Here is a 14,449-nt window from a genome sequence, read left to right on the forward strand (position 1 = left end):
CGGTGCTCTTAACAATAATAATCGACTCCTATTAATCGACTCCTTCTCCGATGTAGCCTTTTGACTCAGGGTTTGTCTTGAAATTGCCAATTTAGCGAAGGCTCGCCCTGACGTTTCCTTTGGTCTAGTTTTTTTTACTCAGGGTTGAACCAAAGGGAAAGGGAAGTTTGTAGCCATTATCATCAAAGGCATGGAAGCGTGTACATACCAAATGGGTGCTCTGAACAACAAGTTAGAGTTGTCCTTGATGTAGACTGCACAAAGAGTTACACTTGCACGGATGAAATACCTTATGGGTTTCTTTTGATCTGGTCATTTTACTAAGGGTGAGACTCGGTGGAAAGGGGGGGTTTGTAAGCGTTATCTAGCTCCTCGGAAGCTAGATGGTACAAAACGCCCCCGAAACGCCCATTTGGGGGCTAGATTTGGCTAGATTTTAAAGTGAAAAGCGACAGTGTAGCCTTCGATCGGGAAACGACTACAAAAACTAGCGTCCCGGACGAAAAACGGCGAGGTTTTTTGGCGACCCTGATGGAAAACGAGTAGGTTTTGATGGAATCAGTTAGGTCCCTATAACCCTAACCCTAACCCTAACCCTAACCCTAACCCTAACCCTAACCCTAAACCCTAACCCTAAACCCTAAACCCTAAACCCTAACCCTAAACCCTAAACCCTAAACCCTAAACCCTAACCCTAAACCCTAAACCCTAAACCCTAACCCTAAACCCTAACCCTAAATTGCATGCTAGAGCGCTGAGGGCGCAGGATGCGGAACTGAAAGCCTTATCTATTGTTGAACGTGAAATACGAATGGACGCAATTTCAGCAACTGTATGTTTTGTTTCCCATGTTTAGGATGTCATTGTCTGCACCTATCACCAATGATATTATTTTTCTATCACAAATGTTAGTAGCCGACTTGGCGTCCAATGGGATTTCTTATTAACTTGCCCAAGTTGTGCCTTTGGCGCTCTGTTACCTTTGGTCTTGGGCACGCCCCCCAGTGAATTTTGAGGGCGCCCTACTGTTATTTTGTTGCTAGGTTCGTGACGTCATGTCAATAGCAGAATCCGTGTGTATGTATGTACATGTACGTCGTCGTCCGCCCTGTGTTTACGCATGTACAGTGTATTTGTGTGCAGTGGATAGTCGACAAGAAAACATTTTGCCCAGAATTTTAAGTGGTGTCCGACATCTTCATGTCATTATTTCTACTTCAGTTATAGTTACAATGACGATATCATAGCCATTTTGTCCAGTTCGTAGGGTGGGAAAACCGTGTCTGTTGTGCAGTTTTTAATCTGTCCTTGATCTCGTCTTCCACGTTGTTCGTAACGAAACAACCAACTTTGTCACAAACACCAACTGCATCATCCCCACGGGCCATCTTTCCGCTCCAGACAGTAGATCGAGTACACAAACATCTTGAAGTTCACTGACGAAATAGTAAAATTTCAACATGTTGGCAACACAGAAACCACGCAGGACAAGGGAGTACACAGGCCCAACTCCAAGCTCAGTTGCAATCGTAAGTTTTAAGTGGATACAAATTCGATAAAGATTAAATCATAATGAGCGAATAAACTTTGTAGGACTATAGTCTACTTTGCTGGGGGGGGGGGGGGGGTGTATTTACTTGTTTCCGTCGATTGTAGGCCTGCCTAAAACTAATATTTAATGAAGTAGGCCCTAGACTAGTGACAATTTTGATAACAATTTGTTTTCCATTAAATGGAACTGTACACTACATCTATCTAGAAGAAGTGCGTTCTTCAAACTTTTTTTGCCATTCTGGTTATGGTAACCAATGTGTGTTTTCACAGGGGCGTTGGTTATCAAGGGACAGCACTGCCCGCAAAATACCATTGATTACCAATCAAAGCAGTAATTTATGTGACGACAGGGGAATTTCTGAAAAAAAAGGGGATAACTTTCCGTATGGTGCCACCACTTTTTCACACTTTTTTACAAAAAGAGATATCTCATTGAGGTAAATTAGATACTATATTATTGTTTCATATCGAATTAAAAAGTGGTGGCGCCATACAGAAACTTTTCCGATAATAATAACAAATTATTTCTTGATTTTGTTATTAACTTGCAGAGGGCAAAAATGCCAAGCAAGCTTCCCCCAGATCACCTGATCCTTGAAAGACGGCGTCATGATGATGCTCGAGAGGAAGCCGTTGCAGCAACAAAATACAATGCTCTCTGCGACTTGAAAAATGATTGGGAGCGCAGCACAGATCGACGAATCCAGTTGAACACTGTAAAGAGGAAGGTGAAAGGCTTGATGCTTGAGCAAGAGTTTACATTAGAAGATCGCAGAGAAAGGTAAATTGAAACAATATTCAATATGACTGGTGTAGAACCATAGAAATAGAACCCGGAGAACGCGAGTGTCTCAGTGTGTGTTTCATTGTGAGACCATTTTTATGGATGCACCTACATCATTTTTTTATGCGTGTATGGCAAAATACAGTGACGTCATCATTGACCAATGAACACACTAGAAACAGTCTATGTGCGCTCACATCTTGCGATTTTACTATACACGCGTGTCACATGATGCTCATTTTGCCATACATGTGTGTCACGCGATGATAATTTTGCCATACTCGCGTATCGCGCAGTATCGATAAGCCGAGTCCACAAACGACACAGAGGGTGGCCGAGCTCAGCATTGTCCGGGCTCTATTTTTAAATGTAGAACACACTTGGTCTAATAAGGCCAATGGTTTCGTAAGAGAAATATACACTGGCAGACTAAATACATGCAATGACAATGACACACTGTAGTGTTCACACATCAAACTTCATAACTGTTCTTCATGGTTTTGCTCTATGCTCACGTTTTATTAACATCAATTGTGACTAGTGAAACTTCACTTAATAGTTAAAAACATGATTAAGGTACATCTGGCAGACAAAAGTTGGTTCTATTGACAAGCATTGAAGCATGACATTAGATGTTCTGGTTAGAGGCAAACTAACATTTCCTATGGAGTTCAATTGCCCAATTTGTCCAAACAGTGTTCAGGCTGCCCAAACTGGAAGCATACAATAATGTGGTCTGTACTAAGAATGATTTGATTGAAATGGTTAGCAAGTTTGGTTAATCTCTTCCTTTAATTAAACCAGCAACTACAGAGGAGAGAGACTTTGTTTCATAAATTTCTGAAGCTTATCTGGTGCTAAGGTATTATTTCAAATGTTTTTAACAAACATAAACAAAAATTCATATGCCTTTCCTGGTTTTATTGCAAAATTAATGTTTTTATGTAGGTTTACACCATCATTGGACTTGACTCGTTTTGTTGTTGATTTTAACTTTTAGGTATAGTTTTAAGGAAATGATGTGATGTTTACTTGTTGGGGATTTTTATGATGTTATAGCAAAGTAAAATAATTTTTCCTTACTCAGGTTACGTGACATGTTGGCTGCTGAAGAGGCCAAATACCTTGAAGAGATGGAAGCAAGCCAAGAAACAATGCTGGAGCGTCAAGCAAAGATGCGGGAGCGGGCCAAGTTCCTTAAAGAAAAAAGAGAAAAAGAACGGCTTGAGGTTGTGGCTGAGAAACTGGACCAAAGATGGAGGTAATGCTATTTTTAAATACTTCATATAAAACCAAAAGTGATGTCTTTTTCAATGTACAGTTGTAATGTGGCAAAGATACTTCTCTGAACTATCACTGTAAATTTAAATTCTGATGTAAGTAGTACCTTCAATTGAAAATGGTATACAACACCATCACAACAGTACTTAAAAGACATTCTAAGGTACAAGTGGTCACAAATAATGCAACATTAATAAAAACAAATAGGTATTTTCAAATTGAGACTTATTGGAGACTTATTTGTTTTGAACCATGAAGGGAGGAATGCGAGGAGCTTCGATCTACTCTGTCACGTCGCCACATGGATGAGGTGTGCCTGGAGAGAAGTGACCAGCTACGTATCAAGGCTGAGATTGATGAGCAAAACAAAGTACATGAGCAAATGTATGCAGACCTGTGGCACCAAGACATGTTGGCCAAGGCAGCCAGGGAAGAGAAAGAGGCACAGGAGAGACATGCAAGGAATCGAGAGACACTCGACACACTTCAGAAACAGAAAGCTGCCCTTGAGGCTAAGAGGCTGGAGGCTAAAAGACTCAAAGAAGAAGAAGGGAGACTGCTGGTAGGTCACTCACTTAATGTCCAACAAAATATGCTCACAGTTTATCTCATTATTGTTTATTTATTCCAAACTGGAGACAAATTTCATGAAGGCACTGAAAACTAATCAAAGAAGACATGTTTAAAGTTTTGCCCCTAAATCCTCAATTGTGGCAGGATGGTTTTGAGACAGAGATGTATTTTAATATTTTTGTAACAAAACTTAATTGCAACTTTTAGTTAGTCATGAGGTTTTTGAGCCATTTGAAATGATTTCCCCCTGCCAGAAGCGAAAAGCTAAAATCCTTTGTTTGTGAGTTGGTATTTAGTCACACAGATGGAGTTCTGAAGATAGAGATGACATATATTTTATTTAAATAAAAATTTGACAACAATTTTTGTTGACAGAAAGAGGAAAGGGAGCTCCGTAAAATGGAGGAACAGCGTGCATACCAAGAGAAGCTAGCCAAGCAGGAGCAGGCCAGAGAAGACATTGCTATGAACATCCGCCTCAAGACCAGGAGGAAAGCTAAAGAGATGCAAGAGGAGTTAGCCCTTGACATGAACATCCTTGAGAAGCTTTTGAGTGACTCAAGGAATGAAGCACAGGAGATTGCTCAGAGGAAGGTCAGTTATTTTTACAAACAAAGCTGTCTGTTTAGTTAACCATTGGGCCACTGGGCCACCCAAAGCACTACACTGTAAAATGGGAGGAATGAAATACTCACCAGCTTAGGTTTGGATAACACAAATTATTATTTAAATATGACAGTTCGCAATGCTCAAGTCAACGGGTAGGCAATTGCTCAGCAACTTGTGTTTGTAAAAAAAAAAATTACAAATAAAACTAGATAGTCATTGACAAAAAGCTCACTTCTTTTTGAGAACATCGCTCTCAATATTGGAAAATTTTATGCTTTCTCTCTGCATTTATTGTTATTATTATTTTTTTTTGCTTCATAATGACTATAATTGTGCCAAGTTTTGCCTGGCATATGTTTCTTGAGAACACCTGTATACAACTTCCAGCCATTCTGGTTTCTTTAAATAATAGAAAGAGCTGCGGGAGGAGGACCAACGCTACCGTGCATACCTCAAGCAGCAAGCATGTGATGATGAGGAACATGACAGGGAAATTGATGAGCTTGTCAATGCAGAGGTTAAGAGACAGTGGCAGAAGAGACTTGATGAGTGGGCAAGGCAGAGAGAGGCCAGAAAGAGACTCATGGACAACGTTCTGGCTGTACGTCGACAACAAGTGGAAGAGAAATGTAAGTTGTTAACCACTATCATTTTCATCCAGGTCAGCAATCAGCATCTTCTTCTGGGGTCTTGGGTGTGTCTTACTTTTAAGGAAAACACAGTTTCTAAAAATCACGAGTACAAATGATTTTTCAGCTGAATAACTGACAGAGTTGTAGGACAAGAGCTAACTAGTCCTTTTGGAAAAACAGCAATTAACATTAACTTGAGCGTTTTATCCAACTGATAAGTGAAATTTGATAAATGTACATGTATTCAAATGGTACAAGGGTGGAAACCGCATTGGTATGGTTGTGAAAAGCGCAATATAAAAATTTGTTATTATTAACTTGTTATTATTAAATGAGAGCACATAAAAATGAGAGTTTCCTCAATATCTACCTTTCTTACGTGTACCTTTATTTTTGTCCTTCATCAGTGGCACGCAATGCCAAGGCTCAAGTTGAGCTCGAGAAGGAGCGAGAGCTGATGCAGGCAGCCATGGACGAGCACAACCGCCTTGAGAAAGAAAAACTTGCCAGCATTCGCAGGGAGAATCTAGCATACCAAGACAACCTCCTTGGCCAGATAGATTACACTAGAAGACAGAAGGAGGTCGGGCAAGATGAAGAGCACAGGGAGTATCTTAAAGGGATGGAGGCTGAGGCCGAGTACCAAGCCAAGTTGAAGGAGGCCCTCGCCAGGCCGATCATTGACAAGATGCACCCTATGAGGAGGGCTCACATGGCCACAGGCTGATCTTCTATGAGTGAATGATGAAGTAGCGATTCCAAGAAAAGGAGGTGGGGTGTAACTGCTGGGCATGGACCTCTTTAAAGACTTTTTTTTTCAAATCAGTTTTTGTTTTTACTTTCTTTAAACTGCTTCCTTTTTTGTAAACTTTATCAAATCAATAATTGTTAAAACGCATCAATAACTTTTTCCAGTTACCCCCTGTACTTCCATGATTTTCCAGGTTTATTGGACAGTTTTTTCCCTTATGACAGAGTGACTGATTGTAAAACCTAATAAAACAAGATTCATTTTTATTTCTTTGATGTGAGGAGCTTCAGATATTAAGAAGGACGCTGTCTATATTACACGGGATTGACAAGGAATATTGTTTAACTTGAGTCTGCAAGCTTGCTGATTCAAAACATGGGGTTCCTACCATAACAATTTTTTTTTTATGAAATATTTCCCTTAGATATGTACCTAAAGAAACCAGTATCTGAAAACCCCCAAAAGGAAACATATGCAATCAGGTGATTTAGTTTATTGTTACAACCAACATTGAGGACATGTCAATGTATTATGTTGTGTATACTATGATGAAAATTGTGTATGGTTTGTGAACTCTGTTTTATCTTGGCTCGCACAACAGATTATGCCAACATTCACAGGTTTGTCATTGCATGTACATGTACATGTACATGTATGTATGGTTGATCACATTAAACATTAGCTTTGTCTGCAACCATTTTATTAGCTGACCAATCCTATATTACCTTTAAGGATGAAGACACTATCAGGACCGGTTAACAAACTCGAGCACTGATACAGCTGCTTGAAAGCAAATTACTTCATAACATTTTTCTGCCAAGCAAAACTAGGCGAGAAACAGTTACATTTTGCTCTTTTGAAACTGTGTTTTAGCCCGTAATTGTTCTGGTAAGCATCATTTTGTTGTGCTTAAAGCAACTTGTTATGCTCAAGCAGCTCTATGAAATTGGGCTTTGATTTTTGCAGAAGTTACTTCTTCTAAATGCAGATTTGGTAAAATTTTCAATCATTTGATTACCTCAGAGATATGGTTTGTAAATCTTCTGAACCTGTGCCTTACTAGCTGGTTGTTTTTGAAGAAAAATACAAATGCAAGGTAGAAAACAAAGGTTTGTTGCTTTTAGTTTATTTGTTGAAGCTGTAGCTTAACTCTTATTTTGTAAATTTGTAAATATTTATTGGTGCTAAACCAAAACCTGTGTATCGATATTGTACATAATTTGATTGCACAAAAATTCAGCCAGGGATTGTCTTCGCGTAGTAATAATATTTGATAAGAATGAAACTTTTGTATTACAACTTTGTTTTGAACTCCGTCCATAAAAAAAATAAAGAATTGTACAGTATGATTATTAATGAAACATTTGGTTTTAAAATTCTTCATATTTTATTCCATCCAGGATATCCAATCCTTTTGTCTCTTTAGAACAATAGTTTGTAAACATTGTAAATACATTGGTGCATTCATTATTTAGCTTATTCGGTATTAATAAAAAGACAATTATTTGCAGACTTGATACAGGCTTGTTCAATTACTAGTGTGTTTTATATTAAAGCACTGAGAAGTGTCTGTGGGGTGGTTTTGGTGTTGCAGGGGATGGCTGGGGGGGGGGGGGGGGTGGTGGTTACGGATTGAAAAGCAGAGGATTGGTTTTTATGAGTGCAGTTTACGTGGGCTGAGGCAGAACCAACAACCGGCTTTGAAAAAATATTGTTTGTTAGAGTATAACAAAGATATGACCATATAGAGCAATTAAAGGGCATTAATTGTGGGTGCATGCTGCAGCTTTCGTGGACCAATTTTAAAACATCATTCACAAAACAGTTTGATACTTGATCTATCTTTACACTTTATCGCTATTAATAAGCTGAAGTTTCAATGCGTATAGTATAGTAGTGCATATTTTTGTAATGATTAATTGCCATAAATAACTTTTGATTACACACCCATAGCTGCACAAAGGAAAATAGTTTAAGATACCTGTTCCCCATGTTTCTCTGTTTATTGATACAGCTGTAAACAGCAACAACATAAATCGAACAAAACTACAATCAATATTTTACAGTGTCGGTAAATTCACCCCTCACGGCCAACGGCCCATCCCCCATAACAACAATACACAAAGAATGACCAACAAGCTTTATTATTAAAATTTATCTCATGCATTATGCATTTTCCTGATTCAAGATGGCCGTCCGTGTGGGTGTAATCACTCGAGTAAACCTGGCATGATTGGGTGTGTTGTTTATTGTTCCTGCTGGTTGTGATCGCGAGTGCCGACTGGTGTTTTCTCTGTAATAGATGGTGGTCGGCAAGCAATTTAGCACGGTAAGTTGATAAAACATGAATAGATGAGAAACGAAGTTTTTAAATGTAAAGTTCCGATGATATAATCGATTCCTGTGCAGCCCTGGCCCTTGTAGCGCGGCTCGATAGCACACCGGCCGCCGCTCGCCCCGCGGCCCGGCCGTCCCGTCTAGTCATCCATAGAGGGACCATAGATGACTGGTGTTTTCTGCTCCTCGCTCTACAGTGTGTGGTACGTGTGGTTTAATGCGAAAATGATTTATCCTTCACTTTTCATGGGCGAGGTTGGAGAGGATGGATAACATACTTATTTATAATAATACTATCCTGGTGTCATGTGTTTTCAGTAGGATAACAGGAAAATTTTTCACTATCAAAAACTGATTTTTTTTTTCTTCAAATCAGCTATCCAATTTTTTGAACAATAACACTTACACTTCATGGTGTGTTGACATTTTTAAAGTTTTGGTTTTACGTTGCGAGAGACAGTCCGGCATTAACAGTGCTTTAAATGCACGACATTGGAGCAACGTCATATGTTTTCACACCTCTCATTGGTTGGTATTTTATTGAACATTCAGAAGCTAGTAGTATGGCGTGCAAAATAAATCAAAAATATTATTCAATTACGTACTACTTAACAAATTTAATTACTTTTTTCCTTATTTCCTAAGGCATTATGGCTACTACATTAGAATCCAGAGATATCGTAAAGGCATGAAAGTAATAATAAAAATAATAATAATAAATTGCATTTATATAGCGCATAATATGAATTAACATCTCTATGCGCTTTACAAAACAACAAATTACAGTTACAACAGAAATATAAACATAAATAACAGAATAAATACACATACAGAATTTGGAATTGAATCATTACCCCTATGAAAGGGGGAAAACAAGACAAAATTAGTTCTTAAATAGTTGGGTTTTTAGTAGTTTCTTCAAAGTGTCCAGGGTTGGTGCAGCATGGATGTTGGATGGGAGTTGATTCCACAGGGTTGGTGCTGAGATACTGAAGGCGCGCTGACCATAGTATTGTGAGTGTGCTCTTGGGACTTGAAGAAGTTTCTGGGAATGGGATCGTAGGGAGCGGGATGGGGCGTATGGGTGGAGGAGTGCAGAGATACATGTATACTGTGGTGCCATGCCGTGGTGTGCTTTGAAGGTTAGGAGTATGTACTTTGAATTGTGTCCGCTTGTCTATGGGAAGCCAGTGTAGATTGGATAGTATGGATGTGGTGGAGGTCTGGGAAGAAGGTCGTTCAGTTATTCTTGCTGTGATGTAAAACACCCCACCCCCCTTGAAGCACACACACTTCATAACAATCCGTTTTCCCCCATTTCAGACCAGTAATGTTTGGTTTCAGGAGATTTATAAGAAACCAATCTATGATATTTTCTCTTTAATGTAGACTTAATATTTATTACGCTTATCGGAATTTATTACAGTATGCAGTTAATCAAAACAATTTTTTTTCTTTTCATTTTCACTTAAATATTTTAATTTTTTCCCCATCCATAGAATCCCAAATGGTAACCACCTCACATGATTCATCTAGTGACTAAAGCAGAATGAAACTCAATCTAGCAGATAGTAATTTTGTTTTGAACTTTCGAGGTTGGATGATGTTTCTTTGACTCATTTGAATGTTGGCATAATAATGCACTAGTGATTTGTACCAAAAATCAATCATTTTATAAATGTTTGAGCATAACCAACGACAGGAAACTTTATTCTCAGCATAATTAAGCCTGAAGAAAATACAGACCGTGAGTAAACTGCATAGCTTCTGTCACCGCTGCACTGCACAACCTCGCGGTAAACGGGAATCAAAGTTGGGGTTAGAAAACATACGAGGGTCGATAACGTATGACGCTCGATATTATCAAATACATAGGCCTACATGTAGTTAAGTGTCAACTGACTTAATACTATATTATTATTAATACTATAGTTGTGTCAACCTTATTCCTCCAATGTGTCAACTGACTGAGATTCGTGATCTTCAAAAAGTGTTTGAATTGCGGTCTTAATTTCTAATTATAAACAAGCATGAAATAATCAATTTGTGATGGGGGTATGCCGTAAACAACAAATCTACAAATCTATAAATGTATGTTACTGCGCCAGGAGCGTCACTGGGTGACGGACATGTGCGCTTTATAAGAAGCCACAATTATTATTGTTATTATTATCATCTACTTGCCAGGTAAAGTTTGTTCTTTACAAACTGTTTGTTGTTCAGATTTTTAGGGATTTTCATAGATTGTTTGGATTACAATGTCACCAACATACTGTAATTTTTGTCTAAGTTTTAAATAGCATGTAAAATGTATATAACCAGATGGTATCTATTGTAATTTTTTAAAAATACCATCTGGTTATTATAATGTTTCCATTGCAAAAGTGAGATGAAAATTATTGTTGTTACTTGTTTTAAATTTCTCAAAAACTACAGCACCTCAGCAAGTAACATTCTTTAAACCATGTAAGTTTAATGTAGGTTTAAGGCCTATCAGATGACATTTTTATATAGAGTGAATTGTTACTTTACGACGTATTTGAATCAATTTGGACAACATTCTACTACATGTATAATGTATTGTATGCACACTGTCAAGCTGTGTACACTAAACACTTCATAAGTTATTCGTTTTAACTCTGTTTTATTCATCAACTCCATTGTATAAGTGCCTGCATATTGTGAAATGTGCAGTTAATGCAGGCATGACTGTTGAGATGATTGATTATTGAAAAGTTACTTTCAATGTTTAGTCTACGGTAATGGAAGGTTGTATTGCCTACAGGTATGAACTTTTCTACATAATGTACAGTCCTCTTAATTTAGTGCAAGTATAGGCCTACACATTTTAATTTAACCTACTGCAACATCTGTACATATTTTGATCACAATCACATTCACACTAAGCCACACACTTTGTCTTGAACAGTATTGATCCTGATAATTACATTGTGGAGGATGATCCTGATGATCTATAGGCCTGGTACATTGTGGAGGTCATTATACAATTGTTGCACATTGTGACGGGGTCCATGGCGTTTTGTTCACTCGAGGGGGTAAATGGCACCCAAGGCGAAGCCGAGGGTGCCATTTACTCTCGAGGGTGTACAAAACCCATGGACCCCAGTCACAACTTGCAACAATTGTTTTGTTATACCTTTGTATAATTGTTATTCCTCTTCTCGAAGTTCTGTTGTCATCTTCAAACATTATTACGACGGACTATTCATTGTTAAATTAGCAGACGATCAAGAAACAATTCCCTCGTACCCGCGGTTGTTTCGTACACAGCGCTTGAAATCGACCAATGCCGGGAACGATCAAGGTGATGTACATTATGTACATTGGTGATAATACACACTTTTCATGTTACCCGGCCCCGTCCCCCGTCGAGCCATGTAACATGCGTATTTGTTGCACGGCACGTGATCGGTTCTCGACCAATCAAACTTCACAAGTTGTACAGAGGTGTAACAAGCAGGCTTGATTTTCATTGTAAATTGACTGCTGAATGCTGAGGTTTAGTAACATGGAGCTTCTTGGCTTGGTGTACAATTTTTTTTTTAAAGACTTAATTTGTCACTATATTTTGACACTAAAAAACTTTAACAGTCAAAATTCCTTCTACCTGTACATGTAACAATGTATCCAGTGGCAGTTAGCAACTCTGCAATTGTGCTAAAATGGGATGCTCTGCACCAGGATCTCACAATTTGTGTACAAATTCTACATCATGTGCATGATATATTCACATCTAAGCATTTCGTTCTTGCTTGTTTTACTGCTGTAATGCTGTGGTCTAAGCAAGCTGATGCGGTGACATGTACTGGTACAGTTATTTTGAGCAAAAGTGACATCATTAGTGCTGAGTGCTATTTGCCAAAATGAAGGATACAGAAAGATAGGCCTCCCCTGGGTCGGGCATTCCAATCTTATCCAATTCTAAACAGTTCGATGCCTACACTGTACACGGTCACAGGAGAAAATCAGATTTAGACAACATTTTAGCTACATCAAACTGCCTCGTCTGTCTTCAAAAGGTTTGGTAGAAGTTTGGTTTGGTAGAAGACATTTAAAAACAATTCCTTTTGGCAATACTTTTTGATTGTTTTCTTGACTTTTCTGTTCAACTTTTGTTTTCTTTTCTCCAGCACATATAGATACCCGAGCCACCAGTGGATAATAAGCTGATTGTGCAGGTGTGGAGTTGATTGTGTGTGTGGATGGTGTGGATACACCAAATAGTCAACAATGGGAGGAGGGCCTCCAGGTAACTACATGTACATGTTTATATTGCATTTCGAAATGATTGACGTTTAGATATCTTACTTTAAGAAAAAAAGATTGTTCGAAAGTCAGATTACATTATACAATGAAAAGTTGGCTTTTGACTGTCACCCAAAAACAGATAGATCTTGAAAAAGTAGGGGACTGCCAATATTACAGCTATAGACAGCTCCTGTGGAAGAGCACTTGTTAATCCAGGTCCCAGATCCCGTTCAAATCCCATACTGGCATTCTTGTAAATTTGTCTTTGTTGATCCCCAATTCAAATAGAATTCAACCAGCTTCCCTTGTGGTTTATTACTTGATACATGATGTACAGTGTGTAAGTATACATGAACTGTACTGGATTTAACTTTTCTTTTTTTCATGTAAGTTGTTACACCATTTATTGAAAATTTTGCAAATTTGTGAGCCAAACTGTTCACTAAGTTTTAACTCGAGCAGGAGGGAGGGTTATGGTCTGCTTTGATCAGGGGGGCAACACAGCAGTTACTTACATTGATATTATCTCTTTTATTTATTAGGTGACATGATATTGATAATCATTTACTAAAACAGTAACAAGCTTGCTGGTATTCTGGTAATATTACACCACTGAAAGTACACACACTGTAAACAATTGGTGACATCAAAGGTACATGTAGTGACAAAGTAAACAATGGCAATATCAAAATGTGCAAAATCTGTGGGGTTTTTTCAAAGTAATTTGTATGAACTACAAGTTCCTGGTTATTCATTCATTGATGGAGACAATATTTTGGGTAAGTTTTATGGTCTATAACCTTCACTTCAATTGTTGCCATAAAGCCATGACAGATGAGTACATTTCCAATGCTTTCATATATATGATAAAATACTTTGCAGGATCAAAATCAACTATCCAACCAATCCAATACAAATTGGGTAAATAATAACAATGGGGCTTTTCCAAAACCACGACTTTGGCTCGCCTCAGCTTCCCACAGGGTTGTGTTTTTCGCGATTGTAACCAATAAATGCTTCGGTTTGCCTATTATTGTTCAACTGGCCCATGATCGAAAGATTGATTGGTTGCACTGAAAATACAGAGAGCTAAAACCTATGTTTTGAAATTGGCTATACTGAAGTACAAAGTTAAATGTAATATAATGATGTTTAAACCATCATGATCATTCCTGTAAAAAACAATTCTTTGGTTGCATTTAAAACTTACCAAAAATACTCCACTCTCACATTTCACATCAAATTTTGGGTCAAACAACCATATGTGACGACAAAATTTACTTCCCATTGGCAGGAAGTATGATTCCGGTCAATCAAGAGCTCATTCTCTGTCAGTGTAAGGGGTGGCCATTAATTCAGTTAATAGTTTCATCAAGTTACATGTAAATTACAGTTCTTGTTTAAAGAAATGTATTATAAATAAATAAAATCCTAACAATAAAACACTTCATTTTGTGCAAATAAAATGTTGTCTTTGCTCTAAAACCACAAATTATTTAAAAAGTTATCCATTCAGTTTCCCTTTATACTTGATATTTGAAATTGTGCACCAAACAGACATGTTGAGTATAGAGCAACATAGTGGGCTTCTCCCTACATGTGTACATGCCCTTGTCTTTTCTAAATAGGCCTAATGTATCACTTTTCTTTTAAATAGTT

At 38.0% G+C, this 14,449-nt stretch overlaps 2 protein-coding genes across 2 annotated transcripts in view; both read left to right on the plus strand.

The window, feature by feature from the left end:
- Positions 1 to 1,098: 1,098 nt before the first annotated feature.
- LOC139941763 (cilia- and flagella-associated protein 53-like) lies at positions 1,099 to 6,160 on the plus strand. The gene is made up of 7 exons (XM_071938376.1): positions 1,099 to 1,529; positions 2,106 to 2,335; positions 3,426 to 3,599; positions 3,878 to 4,181; positions 4,568 to 4,786; positions 5,214 to 5,430; positions 5,841 to 6,160. Exons 1-7 carry the CDS (start codon positions 1,461 to 1,463, stop codon positions 6,158 to 6,160), a joined length of 1,533 nt encoding a protein of 510 aa, XP_071794477.1. The 5' UTR covers positions 1,099 to 1,460.
- A 2,215-nt stretch (positions 6,161 to 8,375) lies between these two features.
- Positions 8,376 to 14,449, plus strand: part of LOC139942047 (phospholipid-transporting ATPase ID-like) — a 47,634-nt gene continuing 41,560 nt past the window's right edge. The window contains exons 1-2 of the mRNA XM_071938731.1: positions 8,376 to 8,513; positions 12,673 to 12,791. Coding sequence (XP_071794832.1) covers positions 12,773 to 12,791 — 19 coding nt within the window. The 5' untranslated portion in view covers positions 8,376 to 8,513; positions 12,673 to 12,772. The remainder of the gene's footprint in view (positions 8,514 to 12,672; positions 12,792 to 14,449) is intronic.

The sequence above is a fragment of the Asterias amurensis genome, chromosome 9 (genome assembly GCF_032118995.1).
Source record: "Asterias amurensis chromosome 9, ASM3211899v1".
In the NCBI taxonomy this organism is placed as follows: domain Eukaryota; kingdom Metazoa; phylum Echinodermata; class Asteroidea; order Forcipulatida; family Asteriidae; genus Asterias; species Asterias amurensis.